Source organism: Phoenix dactylifera, chromosome 7, assembly GCF_051530095.1.
Source record: "Phoenix dactylifera cultivar Ajwa chromosome 7, Ajwa_hap1_PhDact_Kaust_v1.1, whole genome shotgun sequence".
NCBI lineage: Eukaryota > Viridiplantae > Streptophyta > Magnoliopsida > Arecales > Arecaceae > Phoenix > Phoenix dactylifera.
In genome coordinates this window covers 847,859-864,397 of record NC_143196.1, presented here as the reverse complement: position 1 = coordinate 864,397, position 16,539 = coordinate 847,859, and the positions used below count along the sequence as shown (strand labels likewise).

The following is a 16,539-nucleotide window of genomic DNA, read 5'->3' as shown; positions in this document are numbered from 1 at the left end:
AAATAATAAGTATTGACGAGGGAGATTACACTCATCATCGCACTTGTTGAGAGAGATGGCATGACCCTTTTTCTATTGGAGGATTTCGTTTTAGATGACATAATTTGGGTTTGATATTAACAAAAATTCAACGGACAGGATAATAAGCTCCCCTAAAATAAAGGGCTCTCTGTCATTGCGAGGGGCGGCCCATCTCAGGACCACAAATCCAGAAGTGAGCAGATCCTCCCCCACAACTTAACGAAAAGAGCTAGAGTGTGTTTCAGAGAATTAATTTTATAACAATTTCGAATCTTATGCAAAGAAATTAGTTAAAAAATATTATTTAGATTTTTTGATTTTATATAAGTATTAAAGATCTATCTAGTTCATAGCTAATATAAGGCTAAAAACATAGGACCTCACATGACTAGCTCAAATCGAACATGAATAGTTATCGATTATCTTAACCTAGTCTATTATCTTTTTAGAAGATTTGAACTAGTCCCTGCAACGCTTTCGACGATAGGACTGGAATTGAGTTGGGCTGGCCAGGCCACCCCCATCTCCGAGTCCAGCCCAAAGAGCTTTCATATCCGAGCCCGACCCGAAATGCAATGCATCCAACATGAATTAGCATGCTGGGGCCAAAAAATTGGGCCGGCCCTTAGGAAGGATATGTTGGGCCAGTTTCAAGGCTGTGATCAGAGAGGGGCCACCGGAAGGTGCCAGGTCCAATCCATCGTGACCGTCGAACCCACCATCTTATTTGGATTAAGATTTAGGGATGGCCCAGATGAGCATAGCACGAGCAATTTGGATTAAACTTGTGCTAAACACGGTCTGAGCTTGTGTATGTCAGGTTACACCTGCACCTCAGGCAAATCTGTAACCCCTTAGTAGCCGATTAAGTTATCGAAGCATGCAACGTAACCTAAGCTTTTTAATCCTTTTTTTTTTATATGTCAACTTTTAATCTTTCATTTTGAAACAAAAAACTGAGAGTAATTTTCAGGGCCGTACAGGCTTTACATGGATCGCATAACCTGACCAGACAAAAAGGGTTGCAAAAAGTTTAATAGGGGAACTTTATGCAGCATCAGTATCTAGCAGGCCGGGGCCCGGGGGCTCCCTGTGGGCACTGTTCGAACTAGATCCGGCATTTTGTGTGCCGGAACTGGCTCAAGTTTAACGGCACTAATATCTATGTAATACTGGCTTGAACTGGGGGCTCATATTTGAACAAGTTCCTGCAGGCCAGTTGCAGAGGCTAGCTGAACTTTGTCAGATTCTTTCAACTGTAATAATATTGATGTTATTTAGTGGGTATTTGCAACGTTCTCATGCAGGTATGAGAGGTTAAATTAAACTTAGTGACATTTTTTGCAGATAGGCCCTCATAGAGATAAAATATGATAAACAGTTTCCTAAAATTCTTTAGTTTAGTCCCCCTGCCGAGTGGATTCCATGGAATGTAGGTAATGTGGGGAGGAAGAGGACTCTCCTTCTGAGGTAAATGATCCCCCTTCCTTATGTCGAGTTCCTCTGAGCTATACAACTCGAGCTCAAAAGTTTCTTTCTTTTTCTAATTTGATGATGGAGTGGAATTTTAAGCTCAGATATTAGAATGTACGAGGAAAAGTGGATTAATCTTGCCTATAAGACAGCATAGGCTTGGGAGAGCTGCGGATGGGAATAATAATAACTACGGACAAGGCCTTTTGCTAAGATGCAGTAAACTGATGTCGGCAAGAAGCAAGAGAAGCACTTCTAAACAACACAGTATCCAATTCTGACAGTAGAATTATAGCTGAAAAATGGATTCAATAAATTAGTGAAGTCCCAACCTTCAGTGATGCAAGCAGGCAAAGTTTCGGTGGTCATCTGTACCATTACATAAGTAGTTTTTTCTTTTTTCTTCTTTTTTTTTCCCCTCACCTTATCATTGCTGGCTCGTTTGAAACCATTCATGTTCTTGTAATCGCCAGTTTCCTATCATTGAATGGATATCTACCTCCAAGGTTGTCTGTCTCCAAGGACTTTTACATCAATCATGCACTAATAAAGTACTAGTTCGTAGAGGAAATTGGTTTGGCCCTGCGTTATGAGGTTTCTAATGTCAGCTTCACTCAACAAATAATAATAGGTTGGTGGCTAGTTTTGTCCTTCTGAAGATAGACAATCCAAAGCCCATGATGCTTATTTTACTGCCATGCACATGCTGCCCATGAACATGATGCGACAAATGCTCTAATTCCATCCAACATCTCTCAAGGACTTCATTATTCATGAGCCTCTACGTCTCATTCAATGCAAGGAGACTCAAAAGCAGGTGATCCATAAATAACTAGAGATGATGCATTAAAATAGAAGAGCATGGGTGGTTCCATAGGTAAACCCCTACCAAAGTATCTCTTCCAACTGAATTTTATGCCCTGCTGCGGCCTTTTCAAAGTTACATTGAAGTTGATGAAATCGAGCCTACTTTCCTTCTTCCTTGGCTGTATATCATCTTATCAACTTGGTGGATTTAAGCTGGTTGCCTCTCTCTCTGCAACCCTTTCCCCTCATATTTTTTTTGAAAAAACCGAAAAAGAAATCCAGGTAACTGCTTACTGTAGCTCTTCTGCACACTATGCATCAGTCTAAGTGCTCAGGGAGTGCGTGAAGCAGCTTGTCAGTGTAGTTCCATCCTCCAATGCCAAGCTACGTGACAAGGTTCTACCCGAGTTTTCTGCGTGCAGGACTCCCACACGCGATTTCCAGCCATATGGAAAGCACATCGAGCAAATCCATGTGTGACCCATGAGATACATAGAACTTTCACTATTGAATGCGAAGAAAGACATAAAAAGATTTTAAATTAAGTTTCTCGCAAACAACCAAGGAGAACATAAGAGACAGCAAATAAAGTATATATGCTCTCCTCTTTATGGGGATGGGGCTAACATAAATCAAACCTTTATCTTCTCATCTATCATATGTAATTAATCTGCACATGCTTTCATAGAGCATCAGATAGAGACATCTATAGATCGGTGTCTCACCTACCCACTAAGAACATATAATGAATTGGCCCTGGCTTTCCTGACAAAAATCGGTATTGTCATGGTAGCGAGATATATGATCCATTCTCTAAACTAATATTTCACAGTGAGTGCTCGTCATGATTGTTTCCTCTGTAAAACTGGAAAATAGTAATTTTTTTGAGCAATATAAATAATCTTACAAAAAAAACGGAGAAATGAATGCTTTATGAACATGGTTTATAAACAAACAAGTCTGAATCCATGCCTGGTGCTGCTTGCTGAACTGCAACACATTTGACTGTCGTTTCTCTGCTGTATCTTCTTTTATGTCATTAATTCAGTGTATCAGTTGGGTGTACTCCCTCCCTTTTAATCGAGCATAAAAAAGTTACAAGTCTGCATCCAGCACAGGAGGGGCTGTGAGATTACATTGGAGACGTATATGGATGTGTCAACAACCTAGTCCGTATTAATGTTTTATAATGTTGATGATTAAAATACTTCCATTTCAAGAGAAGCTAATAAGAATCAACCAAAATTTAATCATGAACCCTTTGGGATCTTTTATCTCGTAGGCAATGTTAAACTCTGTTGGTTTGATTTGAAAAAGATACGATGCACTCTCACCACTGCAATAAAGGAAGCATCAACACACGATCTTAGTTGGTACATTGTTGTTACTTTCCATACCTACGGTTGTTGAGTCATTGAATGGGGGTAGAGCCATTATGCTAAGAACCATTTCGCATTAACATGCAATTGACCTCAAGCAACCTGAAATTAATATATAGGATGATGTTGTAGCTTCCTGAGAAATTTAAGAGCGTTTTTTTTAAAAAAAAATTTGGTCAAGAACCTATGTCAAAAAAGAACAAGGAGCCCACTGAAACTAGCGAACTTAAGAATTCCTCCTTTTTTTTTGTTGCTGCTGAAAAATAATTCTATTTTATATATAGAATCAAAACTTTTCATATGTACAAGGGAAGTCCAGCAAATTCAAGACAAAGCCTTCCGTGATTTCTTCAAAAATGGCAGCTTCTATTTCAATAACAATCTCTCTCATCTGAGACCGAAAGCGATTCCACTCCCTCATCGAGTTGGACACATCTGAAAATATCAAGTTGCTTATCCTCATCAAATCTCCTTTTTGCATCTCCCATGAAAGGATCTCCTCATTGATGATTTTTCGGGTCATTTCAGGGCTCAAAGACTCATGGGAAGCACAGATCTTTTCTTCCACCTCCCTCACACAATCCAGCAGCAGCTGCTCTGGCTGATGCAACACTTTGTTTGATTTAGCAAACTGATTGAAGGAAGGAGAACAAGCAGCTTCGAGAAGCTCTTTGATCATGTCTAAAGCTTCTGCTGTCGAATCGAGACTAGATGTCGATTTGTTCTCTTCTTTATCTGTCAAGCAACAAAAAAGAAGAAAGAGAAAAAAAACCGAAGAAATGAATCCTTGCGATTCATAAAGAAAGGAGGAAATAGAAACATCCAGACAAGCAGCAAAGCCAACTTACTGCGACTGTGAGCGGGGGAGCCTTCACAAGAACGCAGCTCTAGCACTGAAACAGGACTGTGCTGCTCCAAGTCCTCCTCCACCTCCATGCATTTCCACTGACCATCTCCATCCAATTCTCTGGCACTGCCACTGCCTCTGGGACATGAGAAGCTGCCGCCAGGTTCTACATCATGGTTCTTGCGTTCCATTTCTGTGAAGCAATCGAAGAAACTCGATCTCCCATTCTCAGGCGCCTTGCGGTCCCAATCCAAGGCCTTCTTGGCAGCCTTCCCATACAAAACCTTGGTGAGGATGCACCTAAGGAACCCACATCTCCTCTTGAGACCATGACTGCTAAGCCTCTGCAGCCTCTGGAATGCACCACCAGGCCAACACATGCTTGCAGCCTGCGACTTCAGGACCCTATTAGAATACCCATTCTCTAGAAGGTAAACTTCGAGCAGAAAAGGCTCCTGCTGCTCTTCCAGCAGCTCAAACAGCCGCCTTCCTTGGGCTGAAGGTGATTTGGAAAGACAGGCCATTGGACCTCCAGCTCTGGAAAGAAAATGGATGACAGAAACTCAAGGAGAAGGGGGGATAATGTGAGGTGTGGGAGTGGTTTAAATGAAGGAGGGAGAGGAAGATAGAAGAACTTAAATAAACATCCCTAACGATTCAAATCACCCCAGAGCTAGAACATACAAACGCTATTAATGGGTGACGGAAGAAATAGCAACGGAGAATCTAGCAGCCAGCTGAGAATTTTGTTTGCTCCTCAGTGGAGGAGGATGGGGCCCTCCCCATGGTACATGCACCCTTTTTAGCAAGCACCAAGTTACATCAAATCATCAGGTGAAAATCCAATGTACCAGTCTGATTAAAGGTTGAATGATGTACTGAAGCAATGGGGTATCATAACCCTTTTCTGAGACCGAAAGGCTATCTCACTGGTTATGGGAACACTTAACTGGAGCAGGCGTGTTGCACCAGCAGGGGGAAAAGAAATGAACCCCTTTGGCTTGGCCTGCACTGTCTCCATTTTACAGGCTTTGGCTCACCATGTTACAGTGCCTGGTTTGAATGCTTCTCAGAGTTTCAACTCCGCACCGATAGTAACCCCAAACAGCTCTCTTTTGAACTGTGCCCGACGAATGCCACAGCTTCTGTCGTGTAGTGGAGGAACCCATGTGTCCGAGACCAGGAGGATTGGGCTGTGGACAAGATTGAGCTGATTTATTGATGGGATTTGGGGAGTCGGTGGTTTGGCTGCTGCTCCCCAGTGTCCCCTCCCTCCCTCCCTCCCTCCCTTCAACTCTAAACCCAGTGCATGTGTTCGCCACCAGGAATCCCTCTGCTCCTCTTACGGCAGACATCCAAACCTAAATCTCTCTTTTTAGATCTTCCTCTCTTTGACGCTAAAGAAAACGATCGCCCGTATGCTCGCGGGCTTTTGGAATGCGTCCACACATGTGGGTCCCATAGCTCTGATGGCCCGATCAGGAGCACGTCCACTTGACCGGCCCGACCAGGCGTCGGCCCACCCAAGCCTTCAAAAACAAAAAAAAAAAAAAAAAAAAAGCTTTGGCTTAGCGTTACCACCACTGACATGGGTTGTGATTAAGGCCTATGTTGATCCTCATCAACTTGGAAGTTTAACAAGATGACAGGTTTCTGTTCCCTTATTTGAAGTCGCATGCCACCAAAGAGATTACAGACGCATTATACGTTGAATTATATGCATGCCATGAGTAGCATTTGAGTAAATGGAGTATAAAAATACATTGTCTTTAATTGGCGTTATAGTGAATTAAAAGCACTGGGTGATCAATTCACGAAGTAAAATGTCCTGAGAAAGAAAGGAAAATAACTTAAATTTTAAACGATGCAAGTGTGGAAGTAAAGACATGGTGTGATCAATAGATCAACATAGGCAATACAAGGAAAGCACTCTTAACAGGCCAGGACCTCTTACTAACTGCATTAGTATATGATTCAATAAATAAAGAGGCAGCATATTCAGCTTTAACAATCGTATAGTTCAGGCGTGGGAACCTGAGAGGCTTTTAGGTTTTCCACCATCGCCTTGGATTTGGAGTAGAGGGATGTGAGTAATCCCTCCCGTTGGGAAAATGCTAAACTGAACACATGGATCTCCTCCTTAAGATCCTTCATTTTTTGTCTTTCAATGTTCAGCTCCTTCAGTAATTCTTCTTTTTCGGCAGTAAGGAGCTCTACGTCTTGTTTGGACATGGAGAGACCGTGCATGAGAGAAGCATTTTCCCCTCTCAAAAGGTTGCATTCCCTTTCTAGGGCAGCACATTGCTCCTTCGAAGCCTCAAGTTGCTTGTTGAAGCCACATTCAGTTTCCAAGCTGTGACATCTTCCCTTGTTACTAATCTCTTCCTCCAAAGCTAGTCCCTTCAGACAAGCAGCAACTGATACTCAGGAAAGAGAAAAATAAAGGATCCCTCACCTCCTTAACGTTTGGAAAGGAAATAAGGATCACATCATCAGAAATTGAACCATGAAGAAACTCGACGGTAGCTGAAAAATGGAGATTTTAGAATTTCAAATAAATGGCAACTCTGCCAGGCAACCTTTTAATGCAGATCTGCATTCATTGTCCTTGGCACATGCTCATGTTCAAAATGGAAAGCTAGCAAACAAACAATAATTGCAGTAAACGAGGCAGGCAAGCATGGTAATGTATCGAAATGACAGATCATATATTTCACATATTGCTCAAGATGGTGAGATCTTAACAAGAATAGCGCTCCAATCAATTGAAAAACGTTGTTCTTTGATCCTGCTATCACAGAATTTTTCGGCAGCAAAGTACACTTGACTGGAAAAGGTGATGAATTGCTGTGGGGCTTCGCAGACAGGTTTACTTCACAACAGGGAATATCTATTGGTATTCTCGCTCTAGCCAAAAAAAAAAGAAAATCTATTGGTATCTATAGGCCTCTGGCTAATAGGTGGTGAGAAGTCCTGAAATTTCCCATGCCCTAAGGTGCTCATATTGCTGCATGTGCTAATTTTCTTGCTACATCTAGCAAAGATCAGTGTGACAGCGAAATTTCATTGCCCAACATAAGAAATATTTTTGAAGAGGTCAACAAGTGTAGATTGAGGTTGAATTTGTTCAATTATTACCAATGAATGTGAATAAAGATGATAGCAGAAGACCAAAATGTAGTACAGTATGCCGTCTGTGGTCTGGTATCTTCAGAAGATACTGAAAATAATAATGCTTGATATAGCACTGGGCAAGCAGAAAAATAAATTTTGATTTCAGATAACTTGGGCAAGGAAGTCTTGCTCTTGTATAAGTTTCTTAACAGCGGATGAAGGATTCGAGACAGAGGTGTGTTTGTTTGATGACAGAAGCCAATTTAAAGCAGATTTGGTTGAACATAAAGGATCATTGCAAAACTGCCCCACATATTTGTCTAAGCGAACGGTCAAGTGCTTCATTCTAGGAATGGTGGGGAATTATGATAGCTAAGGGTCAAGAGCAAAAAGCATGGGAAATCAGGAAAAGTGAGAACTGAGAGCAGAAAGTATTAAAAATATCCTGCATGTTCATGTGACAGTCGAACTGGAGTGGATCTTTCAGGCAAAGACAGAATGCTGCTGAATTATCTTTCTGCTTAAATTATGTAATGCATAATATAAGTAACACAGGAGTTTACCTAGGAACCACGAACACAGGTATGGGACACAGATACGACACGATACAAATATTCCAATATGGCAAAGCTTGAAAAAATAAGATATAATATGGCTAGGATATATCAATAAATAAGTAAATGTATTTTATACACATAAATGCACATAGACGTGTGCATACATATACATATGCACACACGTATATAGAGAGAGAGAAAGGAGGGGGCTAGGATGCATCCAAGTACATTTGGCCCCAAATGCTTTCTAGTGGAAATCAATGATGTATCTCTCAGAATAAAAATCGAAACCAGTGATCATGAACTATAGTGTATAAAATGCCTAGAGACTAAAAAATAATTTATTTTAGAAATCTCTTGCCTATGCATCAAGCGAGAATAAGATGAGTGGTAGTAGTATAGTTAGTGAGCTAAAGTATGCTTTACACTAAATAATTTGCAATTCTAAACCATTGACCTTGATCTAGATACTTCAAAACATATAAATATTAAATTTCAACTGATTTGGATGCTTCTCAACTATAGATCAAATGAAGACATAGCATCATACAGTTAAACTGTTCATTTTCAACAATTCGATGCATGAGCGAAGGCTCTCGAAACTATGTGACTTTTACTGTTTTTAGAAATTTTATGCAACATACATCAAGTTCAACAGTGTTGATTTTCATTTTGAAAGGTCCACCATTGATTTTCACTAGGAAGCAATTGGGCCAAATTCACTTGAGTGCATCCTAGCCTTTCTCTATATACATACTGCAAGCATATATATGTAAAAAATTATGCACAAATCTTAGTATGCTGTCAAGAATAATACAGTCCCCACTTTAGCTGACATCATCAGCTTTTATAAGCTCATTGTTTGATCATTCAAACCTATCAACCTCAATCCATACTTCATAGTTCAATATTTAAGTCATAGACTGCAAAACCATTCACCATTATAAGGTCAACATTAAACAAAGAAAAGCAAACTCCCTCACCCTTATATTTAAAGGTATTAAGAAAGTATCCCATTATCCAGAAAGTATCTAGAGCATCTTTTAAACTTTAAAAAATAGGATAATTTAAACAAATATTGGACATGCATCAGAGAAATGTCCAGCAAATACTGACAACAGATATGAACATGACATGCGATTTTTATCCATGCTTCCTAAGATTTTACTATGGTTTTAACATATTATCTTTATATTGCAAGATGCTTTTAGGATCGTGTTCAAACTTGGTTTATTGGTTATTACCATGCTTTGAATAATGTGGCTATAGGCAAAAATTTCAATTGGAAGATAAGTAGAGAATTTGTCAATAAAAAAGAGCATGGATATTTTGAAAGAGAGAAGCTAAAAAATTAAGATGTAAGAATTATTTAGATACAGATTCATGCGAAAACTAGCATTGGTGAGGCACCTCCCTGCCTCTAATCTGCTTTAGTATTAAGCTATGGTTCTTGTCATACATATGCATATTATTAACTTTAAATCACCGACTCTCATTGTCAGTGTTATTTGTGTTATAAAGACTACTTTTAGCCTCCTAACCATCTCACCTCACATCTCTAGCTAAGCCTGCTTTGTACTATAGGAAAGCAAACACTTATCTCACATGATTGTGTTTTCCGAGGGCGCAATCTACTATGCAAAAGGTTCCAGTTATAAAACTCTTTTATGCAAGAACACGTATGTCTTCAGTCATGTAACCACCTCTTATGCATCTGTTAAACATGTTTTTTCCTTCTATCTATTCCAATCAATTTTCCATAGTAGTGCCTCAATTAAGTGTTGGAAAGCTTAATTAATGACTCGGGCCAACTACCCAAATTATGTTTCTGTCTTAGATCCAATTGCTAATGTAACTAATCAAAGCCTTCTGACTGTTGGGGTTCTAATTTTAAGCAACAGTACGAGCATGATGTAGAATGCCTAGATTAAAGCTGGCATCCTTACTGACATACAACACGACCTCTTTCAGGCTTCCTACGTGCTCCGCTACTTTGCACAGCTTTTTGTTGCTATATACGGTCAAATCAAACCCCTTGGTTTGATATTCTGGCAGCTAAATATTGACAGTCTAAACTATCATCTTGCTGCATTTTTTCAGTTCATGGTCACAACACTCATCTACTTGACGACCTCAAACGTTTTAATCTTATTAATTAAAAAGAGGGAAAATGAAGCACAGAGTTAAAGATGTTATTTTATGGTTCATAGGGTTGCTTCGGTCACTGCAGGTATATGTTCTCTCAAACAAAAAAAATAAAGAAAAGGAAAAAACAATTCTCTCTATATTTATCACTCAAATAAACAGCAGGATGACTTCTGTCATTTTATTTTAATCTTAAGCCAGATAGTAGGGAGCAAGCCTACCCTATTAGGTACCATCATTATTAGTGATTTAACTCAAATCATCTCCCATCCAAATATTACCTCCACCTTGCACATGGTAGGGCAACCCATCTCAATTCATGGCCTTTTTGAGATGCTTATGTCTAACCTAAAAGGATGTAGAAGAAAACTAGAGTGACCCTTCTATTCTAGAAATGAGAATTCCTTGTTACAAAAAACATGTTTGCTTTTACTAGAAACAAGTACCTTCTATATAAGAAAAATCTTCTATTATAATTATTAATTAAGATATTTATTTGGGAACATTCACAAAACATTAGAAAATAGTTTCAGAAATATTTTGTAAGTATATGTAATATTGGTAAAATAGGTTCATTGGTAATCATGATCCAAAACGCATAGCAATCTCACTATTTAACCTTGTTTAATAGGCGACAATGACACAACACCAACCATGCAATTTCACTTCCCCCACCAAGTTAGAATTCTATATAAAGCATTCTCCCTAGGATCCACCTTTCTTATAAACCAATGTCAAACTTCCATGCCATACATGCAAATTTGACATGAGATTTTAGAACTTATTTTTAAATGCTCATGATTTTGTTTGTTATTATTTATAGTTTCTCTAGGCTCATCAATTAACACCATGTCAACATACAACATGCACCAAGAGTCCTTTGGAAAACAAGTAGAAATTTACATGGAAGACACCACAAGGATTGTGGGTCTAGGCCTCATGATATGTACAAGTTTTTAGCTAGTCTCTGTTGTATGAATAATTATTAAATAACATTTTGGCAATAATATTGAGAAGCATGAAAAATAAAAAGAACTTTCACTAGTCAATCTGTCCTATAAGTTTTATCAGTGCCAAATAAGGGAGTGATTTGGTAAGTTATGAACCAACCCTGACTCTAAGTTTGTGAATGGTCGCAGTTCTAGACTCGCATATACTTCAACCACCCTGTAACATAATGTACTCGAGAGTGCATCCAACTTAAACTAGCAAATATGAGACATTCTTTTAGTATTTTGTTAATGAAATTTCAGGATTTTAATGTACAATCACCAAAGCTGGGATAACTTGCAGATTGTTAACCCCTCGAAACAAGATAAAGCAACCATGTCACCTTGCAAGAAGTGTTTGCCATGGATCTCTACCCGGACTCATCTGAAGACTCTGCAATAATTTGTTGTTTCCTTGACTTCCATGATATAGTTGATGAAACCCAATAATATGCAATAGTCTGTCACCAGATGTCGAGTATCATACCGACTTGCCCAATCAGAATCACAGTTTATGATTTGTTAATCAGTTGTCAACAAGACCCTTAACTTTTCCTCCACTACCATGTATTTCTGAAAATTTCAATTCAAGTATCATCCAACTCTCTTTTCTTCAACCATTTCACAATGCTTAAAATGGCTTTTTAAAGGAGTATCATCACTGTTCCATTGGCATGAGAATCCTCGAATACTAATATAACTTAGTAGGAAAGTACTTATTTCCCCATCTGATTACAATATGGAGTGAATCCACAAGTTATAAGCAAAAATGTGCAATAACCAATATCTAATAAACAGACAATCTGGGTTTTCGAAGCCTAAAATGGTACGATCAAATTCTATTATACAATATGGTTGTATAGAAGTGATTATTATGTTTATCACATGAAAAAAGGAAAAACAGAAGTTTTGATCTCACTTCAAAGCATCTATTGAATCGAAATGAAAAATCATATAAACAAGAGTATGAGAGAAAAATAATCATGAAGGATTGGTAACTTACAACTGAAATATCACTTGATAAGTAGGATTGACATTTCATATCAGGCGTCATTTGAAGCATATCAAGATCAGTGGTGCAACCTTTGTTCAAACGCATCCACAAGTCTTCATCAGCTATGTTTGCAAAATTATCAGGGGGCGGACTAGACTCAAGGTCCCTTGAACAGTTTGATCTTTTCACAACAAAATCATTTGGCTTTTCTTTGAAATTAGGTGTTTTAAAGACATCTTCCTGTGACATGATTACTTCATCAGATGTGTTTCTCAAGTCCGCCATCTGCTGCAAAAGTTATGTAACATATTATTTGCGGCTATTGATTTGAGATGTTGGCTTTCACTCAATGAAGTAATTTCTACAAGACTTTGTAGTGTTATACTAGCTCATAATGAGCATATCCTACAATTGGTTCTAGAAATATTCCCTATTTACCTTGGCTGAACTTCTAGTTTGACTGGAAGAATTAGCAAGACTAGTAAGATTGTCTATCTTCTTCTGTTGTTCCTTTATGCAATGCTCTAATGCTTCACGAGATTTTCTTTCTTCCTCAAGCTCCATTGCAAGCCTTTCACGGTCTAATTCAGACTGATGCAGAATAAATATAAATAAATAAAGAGTAGAAAGCATGTTAGTCGCTAAAGGTAATGACACAAGTTTTATAATTGCAAACCATATGGGAACTTCTGATAAGGTAGAAATATCTACCTTGTGCATGTCATTTCGTTGCTTTAAGATCATTTGTTCTAGTACCTCAGAATGAGATCCCTGGAAAAGAAGAAAGTAGAAAGATCTCAGTAATACACTTGAAGATATGAACAGGCAAGTCTGAGATATACTAAAAAAATCACCTGAAGTTTTCTGCGGAGCTCTTCAATCTCTAGTTTTTGTCGCTTCAGCAGTGCAGCATCAGTCAGAATCTATTACGTAACCAGCAATAATTAGAACAAACCAAGTGGCAGGCATGGAGTAGCAAAAGTTCTTGCCTTTGTATAATCAATAAAGCATCAACAACAACAATAAAATACAAATTTATTTCTTTACGCTGCATTTGGTTTGGGAATAAGAAAAATAGGAATAGAAAAAATTATACCCATTGGAATAGTTATGACATGAGTTATGCTAGTTTTTATTTGGTGACACTTTTGAACAGCAAAAGAGATCTTTTGGAATAAGTTTTAGTTATGAACTTTTGTACATAACAAAGTGAAAAAGTAGGTATCAGGTGCCTTTATGCCAAGGAAGAGTTTACAACAACTCCTCCTTGGAATAGTTATGCTTGTGTAAAGCAAGTTTAATCAGCATAACTATGTCTTGGTTATGCCTCCTTCCCAAATGTTGTTTGGTAAGCATAACACTTATTCCAAACCCAATGCCTACTTCATGCCTAAACCAAATGCTGCCTTATGTAATAAAGAAGCTCTTGGCCAGAAGAGAGGCTAATAGTAAACAAGACATCCACATTCATTTGCATCTGAGAGTTTGAAGATAAACACTGACTCTAATGGATGCACAAGCACACATAGATACAAAGACAATGATTTCTTATCTATTGCAATTATTACCCAATAAAATGTAAGAAACAAAAGTTTGCCAATATCAAAATTAGGTGCCAAATAATAACTAAAAGCCCTGATTTCAAGCCTCCTGCTAACTGTTGCACAAGTCATGAATTACGGAGTGAAAGGGATCACAGAACCAACCTCATTTACTTGAGCACAATTCGTAATGCGTTTAGCTCCGCTTGCAAACTGGAGGGTTCCTCTACTTTCCTCTATGTGAACCTATAAATTGAACTTGTAAATGACAGAAGGCAGACAACCATAATTCAGTAAAAGAAACAGATGATTATGCTAGAGGTCTACCTCCTCTGGTGCAACCGTACAGATTATAGAAGTTTTGGCATTACCACCAAGAGAAGGTTGGAGAATGCGAGTCAGCTTGCTATCACGATATGGGATATGCCCCCTACATCAGCATTGTTCTCATCTTAGAAAACTAGGTTTCTAATATGATCTAATATAGTCTAAAATTTCATGATATTTCATAAGTAAAGGCACTATTTCAGGAGAATTCCAAGTATGGTGATATCCAAGTCCATTTGACAATGCTTGATAGAATAGAAAATATTTCAACATAATTAAGTTGTGGGGAAATTTAAAACTTGGAATCATTTACAGACAATCATTTGCAACCTAGATATAGTTAACATACAATAAAATAGTTTCTTCTGCTTAAATGATATATATAAATGTTCAAGTAAAATTTAGTAACTAAGTTGCGGGAACTTAAATGCGGAATTAGATAAAGTTGGAATAGAGAGATTGATCAAACTGATCACATGATAATTGGGTACCTTTGCTTTCCATTTTCACTCAGCTTATTGATCACATTACCAAGAATCATTAAACTCTTGTTAATGTGCTTCCCTTCCTTCAAACGTACTCCTCCAGCCCCTGTCTTAGCTATCCGCTCTGATCCAGCTAAATCTACCAAGTTCTACAACATAAGAAAATAACAAACTTATTTGTGACACTGCTCTATAAGCAGTCTAGGTAATAAAGTTGATTTGATGCTGAAGTTACAGACCAAGACAGATACACGGATTGCATCTGCATTAGAAACATCACCAGAAGAAATGGGATCTTTCACACTGCTCTCAATTACCTAAAATTATTAGAAAATATATTATTGATTTTGAAATAAAATTGTAAAGAATAGCATGAAAGAAGAAAGTTAAAAGGAAAAACAAAACAGGATTTAGAGCGATATACCATCCTAAATATGGTATGTGATCTACTGCTTCTCACATTCATGTTGGTTTCCCCAAAATGCCGATTTGCTATATCCAAAAAAAGGTAGCATTTCTCATTACTTATTTCAGAAAAAAAAGGACTTAGGGTAGAATTCAAAAACATGACTAGTTAGACCTTCTCCTAGTTTGATAAGCTCAAATACTTGCTCCGCACTGTTCACAATCTCCTCGCGGAGACCCGCTACAAAAATCCCACGCTACATTTACAACAAAATTAGACAAATTTACAATAACAAACCCGTAAACCTCTCCAAATTCTCCTCTTCTTTTAAATGGAAAAAAAAAAACCTCTCTGAAATCTTGGTATTAATATCATCTTACCTCCAAGCTCTCATGAATCGGAAGCTTCTGGTTCCCCAGCGTCAAGAGATCATTGATCTCCTCATTGTAGATCTCCATGTACGAGACCCTAATCAAGAACTCCCGATCCGTGGTCTGCTTCCAATGTTCACGCCAAAAAGGTAAAACTCATACACACAACCAAAAATCCAAGCTAATTAGAAAAACCAAAGTCAATCATATACCATCTGGGCGGTGTGGAAGATGTCTTTGACGGCGAGAGGGATTATTCCGGGGTCATCTTCGGAGCCGTTCATGGTGAACGTCTTGCCGCTGCTGGTCTGCCCGTAGGCAAAAGCAGTGCCTTCGGGATAACAAGTAGCAGGACAGGATTAGTCAGAAACCAATCGAGCTTATATCTTGGGGATAAAGAGGAACTGGAGCACTTTTACCGTTGAATCCATTGACAGCGGCGTGGATGATGGATTTGATGAGGAGATCGTAGACGGTGGCGTTGGTGGAGCTCTGATCGAAGACGTGATCTAAGAGGAGAAGGAGATCGGGATTAGGGTTAGGGTTAGGAGGAGGGAGATTGGCGGGCGGGAAGAAGAAGTACCGAAGGCGAAGGAGACGCCGGAGATGGGGGTGCCGTCGAGGAGGTGGAGGGAGATGCGGTTGTCCTCGACTCGCCATTTCCGGTCTTCGGGGAGATCGAGGGCGGTCGACGGCCGGAAGCGGACGGCGACGGAGATCTTCTCCATGGACGGTGGGGGGGGGGGGGGGGGGGGGGGTGGGGGGGGCGTCGAGGGACGAGAGAGGCGGGATTTTTGAGTTTGGTTTTTGGGTCGGGAAACCGCTGGTAGAGTGGTGAATGAAGTAGTGGTGCGAAAGGTTTAAAAAGCTGCCAACGGGTTGGGCTGGACGGGAGCACGCTGGATCCTAGCTGAAAATCGAATCCAACTTATTAGCTGATCAAGTCAAATTTGATTGAATCCAAGAAAAAAAAAATCCGACAGACTATTTATGTCAGAGCAGGGACTATTATTATCACGATCTGTGCGGACGTGTATTTAGTCCCATATTGATTATTCGATGGATAGATCTTGGATACTTATA

The 16,539-nt window shown here is 39.0% G+C and overlaps 2 protein-coding genes across 5 annotated transcripts; both read right to left on the bottom strand.

The window, feature by feature from the left end:
• Window positions 1–3,892: 3,892 nt before the first annotated feature.
• Window positions 3,893–5,203, bottom strand: LOC120110972 (uncharacterized). The gene is made up of 2 exons (XM_039127006.2): window positions 4,529–5,203; window positions 3,893–4,415 (listed from the first exon to the last, which is right to left on the bottom strand). Exons 1-2 carry the CDS (start codon window positions 5,049–5,051, stop codon window positions 3,967–3,969), a joined length of 972 nt encoding a protein of 323 aa, XP_038982934.1. The 5' UTR covers window positions 5,052–5,203; the 3' UTR covers window positions 3,893–3,966.
• A 1,075-nt stretch (window positions 5,204–6,278) lies between these two features.
• On the bottom strand, window positions 6,279–16,264 carry ZCF125 (P-loop containing nucleoside triphosphate hydrolases superfamily protein). 4 transcript variants are annotated; one of them, XM_039127672.3, is made up of 15 exons: window positions 16,040–16,264; window positions 15,876–15,965; window positions 15,669–15,787; window positions 15,466–15,579; window positions 15,260–15,341; window positions 15,104–15,171; window positions 14,919–14,996; window positions 14,686–14,828; window positions 14,195–14,297; window positions 14,033–14,113; window positions 13,181–13,249; window positions 13,038–13,097; window positions 12,765–12,917; window positions 12,336–12,614; window positions 6,279–6,985 (listed from the first exon to the last, which is right to left on the bottom strand). In XM_039127672.3, the coding sequence occupies exons 1-15, from the start codon at window positions 16,182–16,184 to the stop codon at window positions 6,902–6,904; spliced, it is 1,668 nt and encodes a 555-aa protein (XP_038983600.1). In that variant the 5' UTR covers window positions 16,185–16,264; the 3' UTR covers window positions 6,279–6,901. The 4 variants fall into 4 exon arrangements, with proteins under 4 accessions (XP_038983600.1, XP_038983599.1, XP_038983598.1 ...); XM_039127671.3 differs by having other exon boundaries at window positions 6,279–6,927; window positions 12,336–12,611; XM_039127670.3 differs by having other exon boundaries at window positions 6,313–6,927.
• Between the last annotated feature and the right edge of the window lie 275 nt (window positions 16,265–16,539).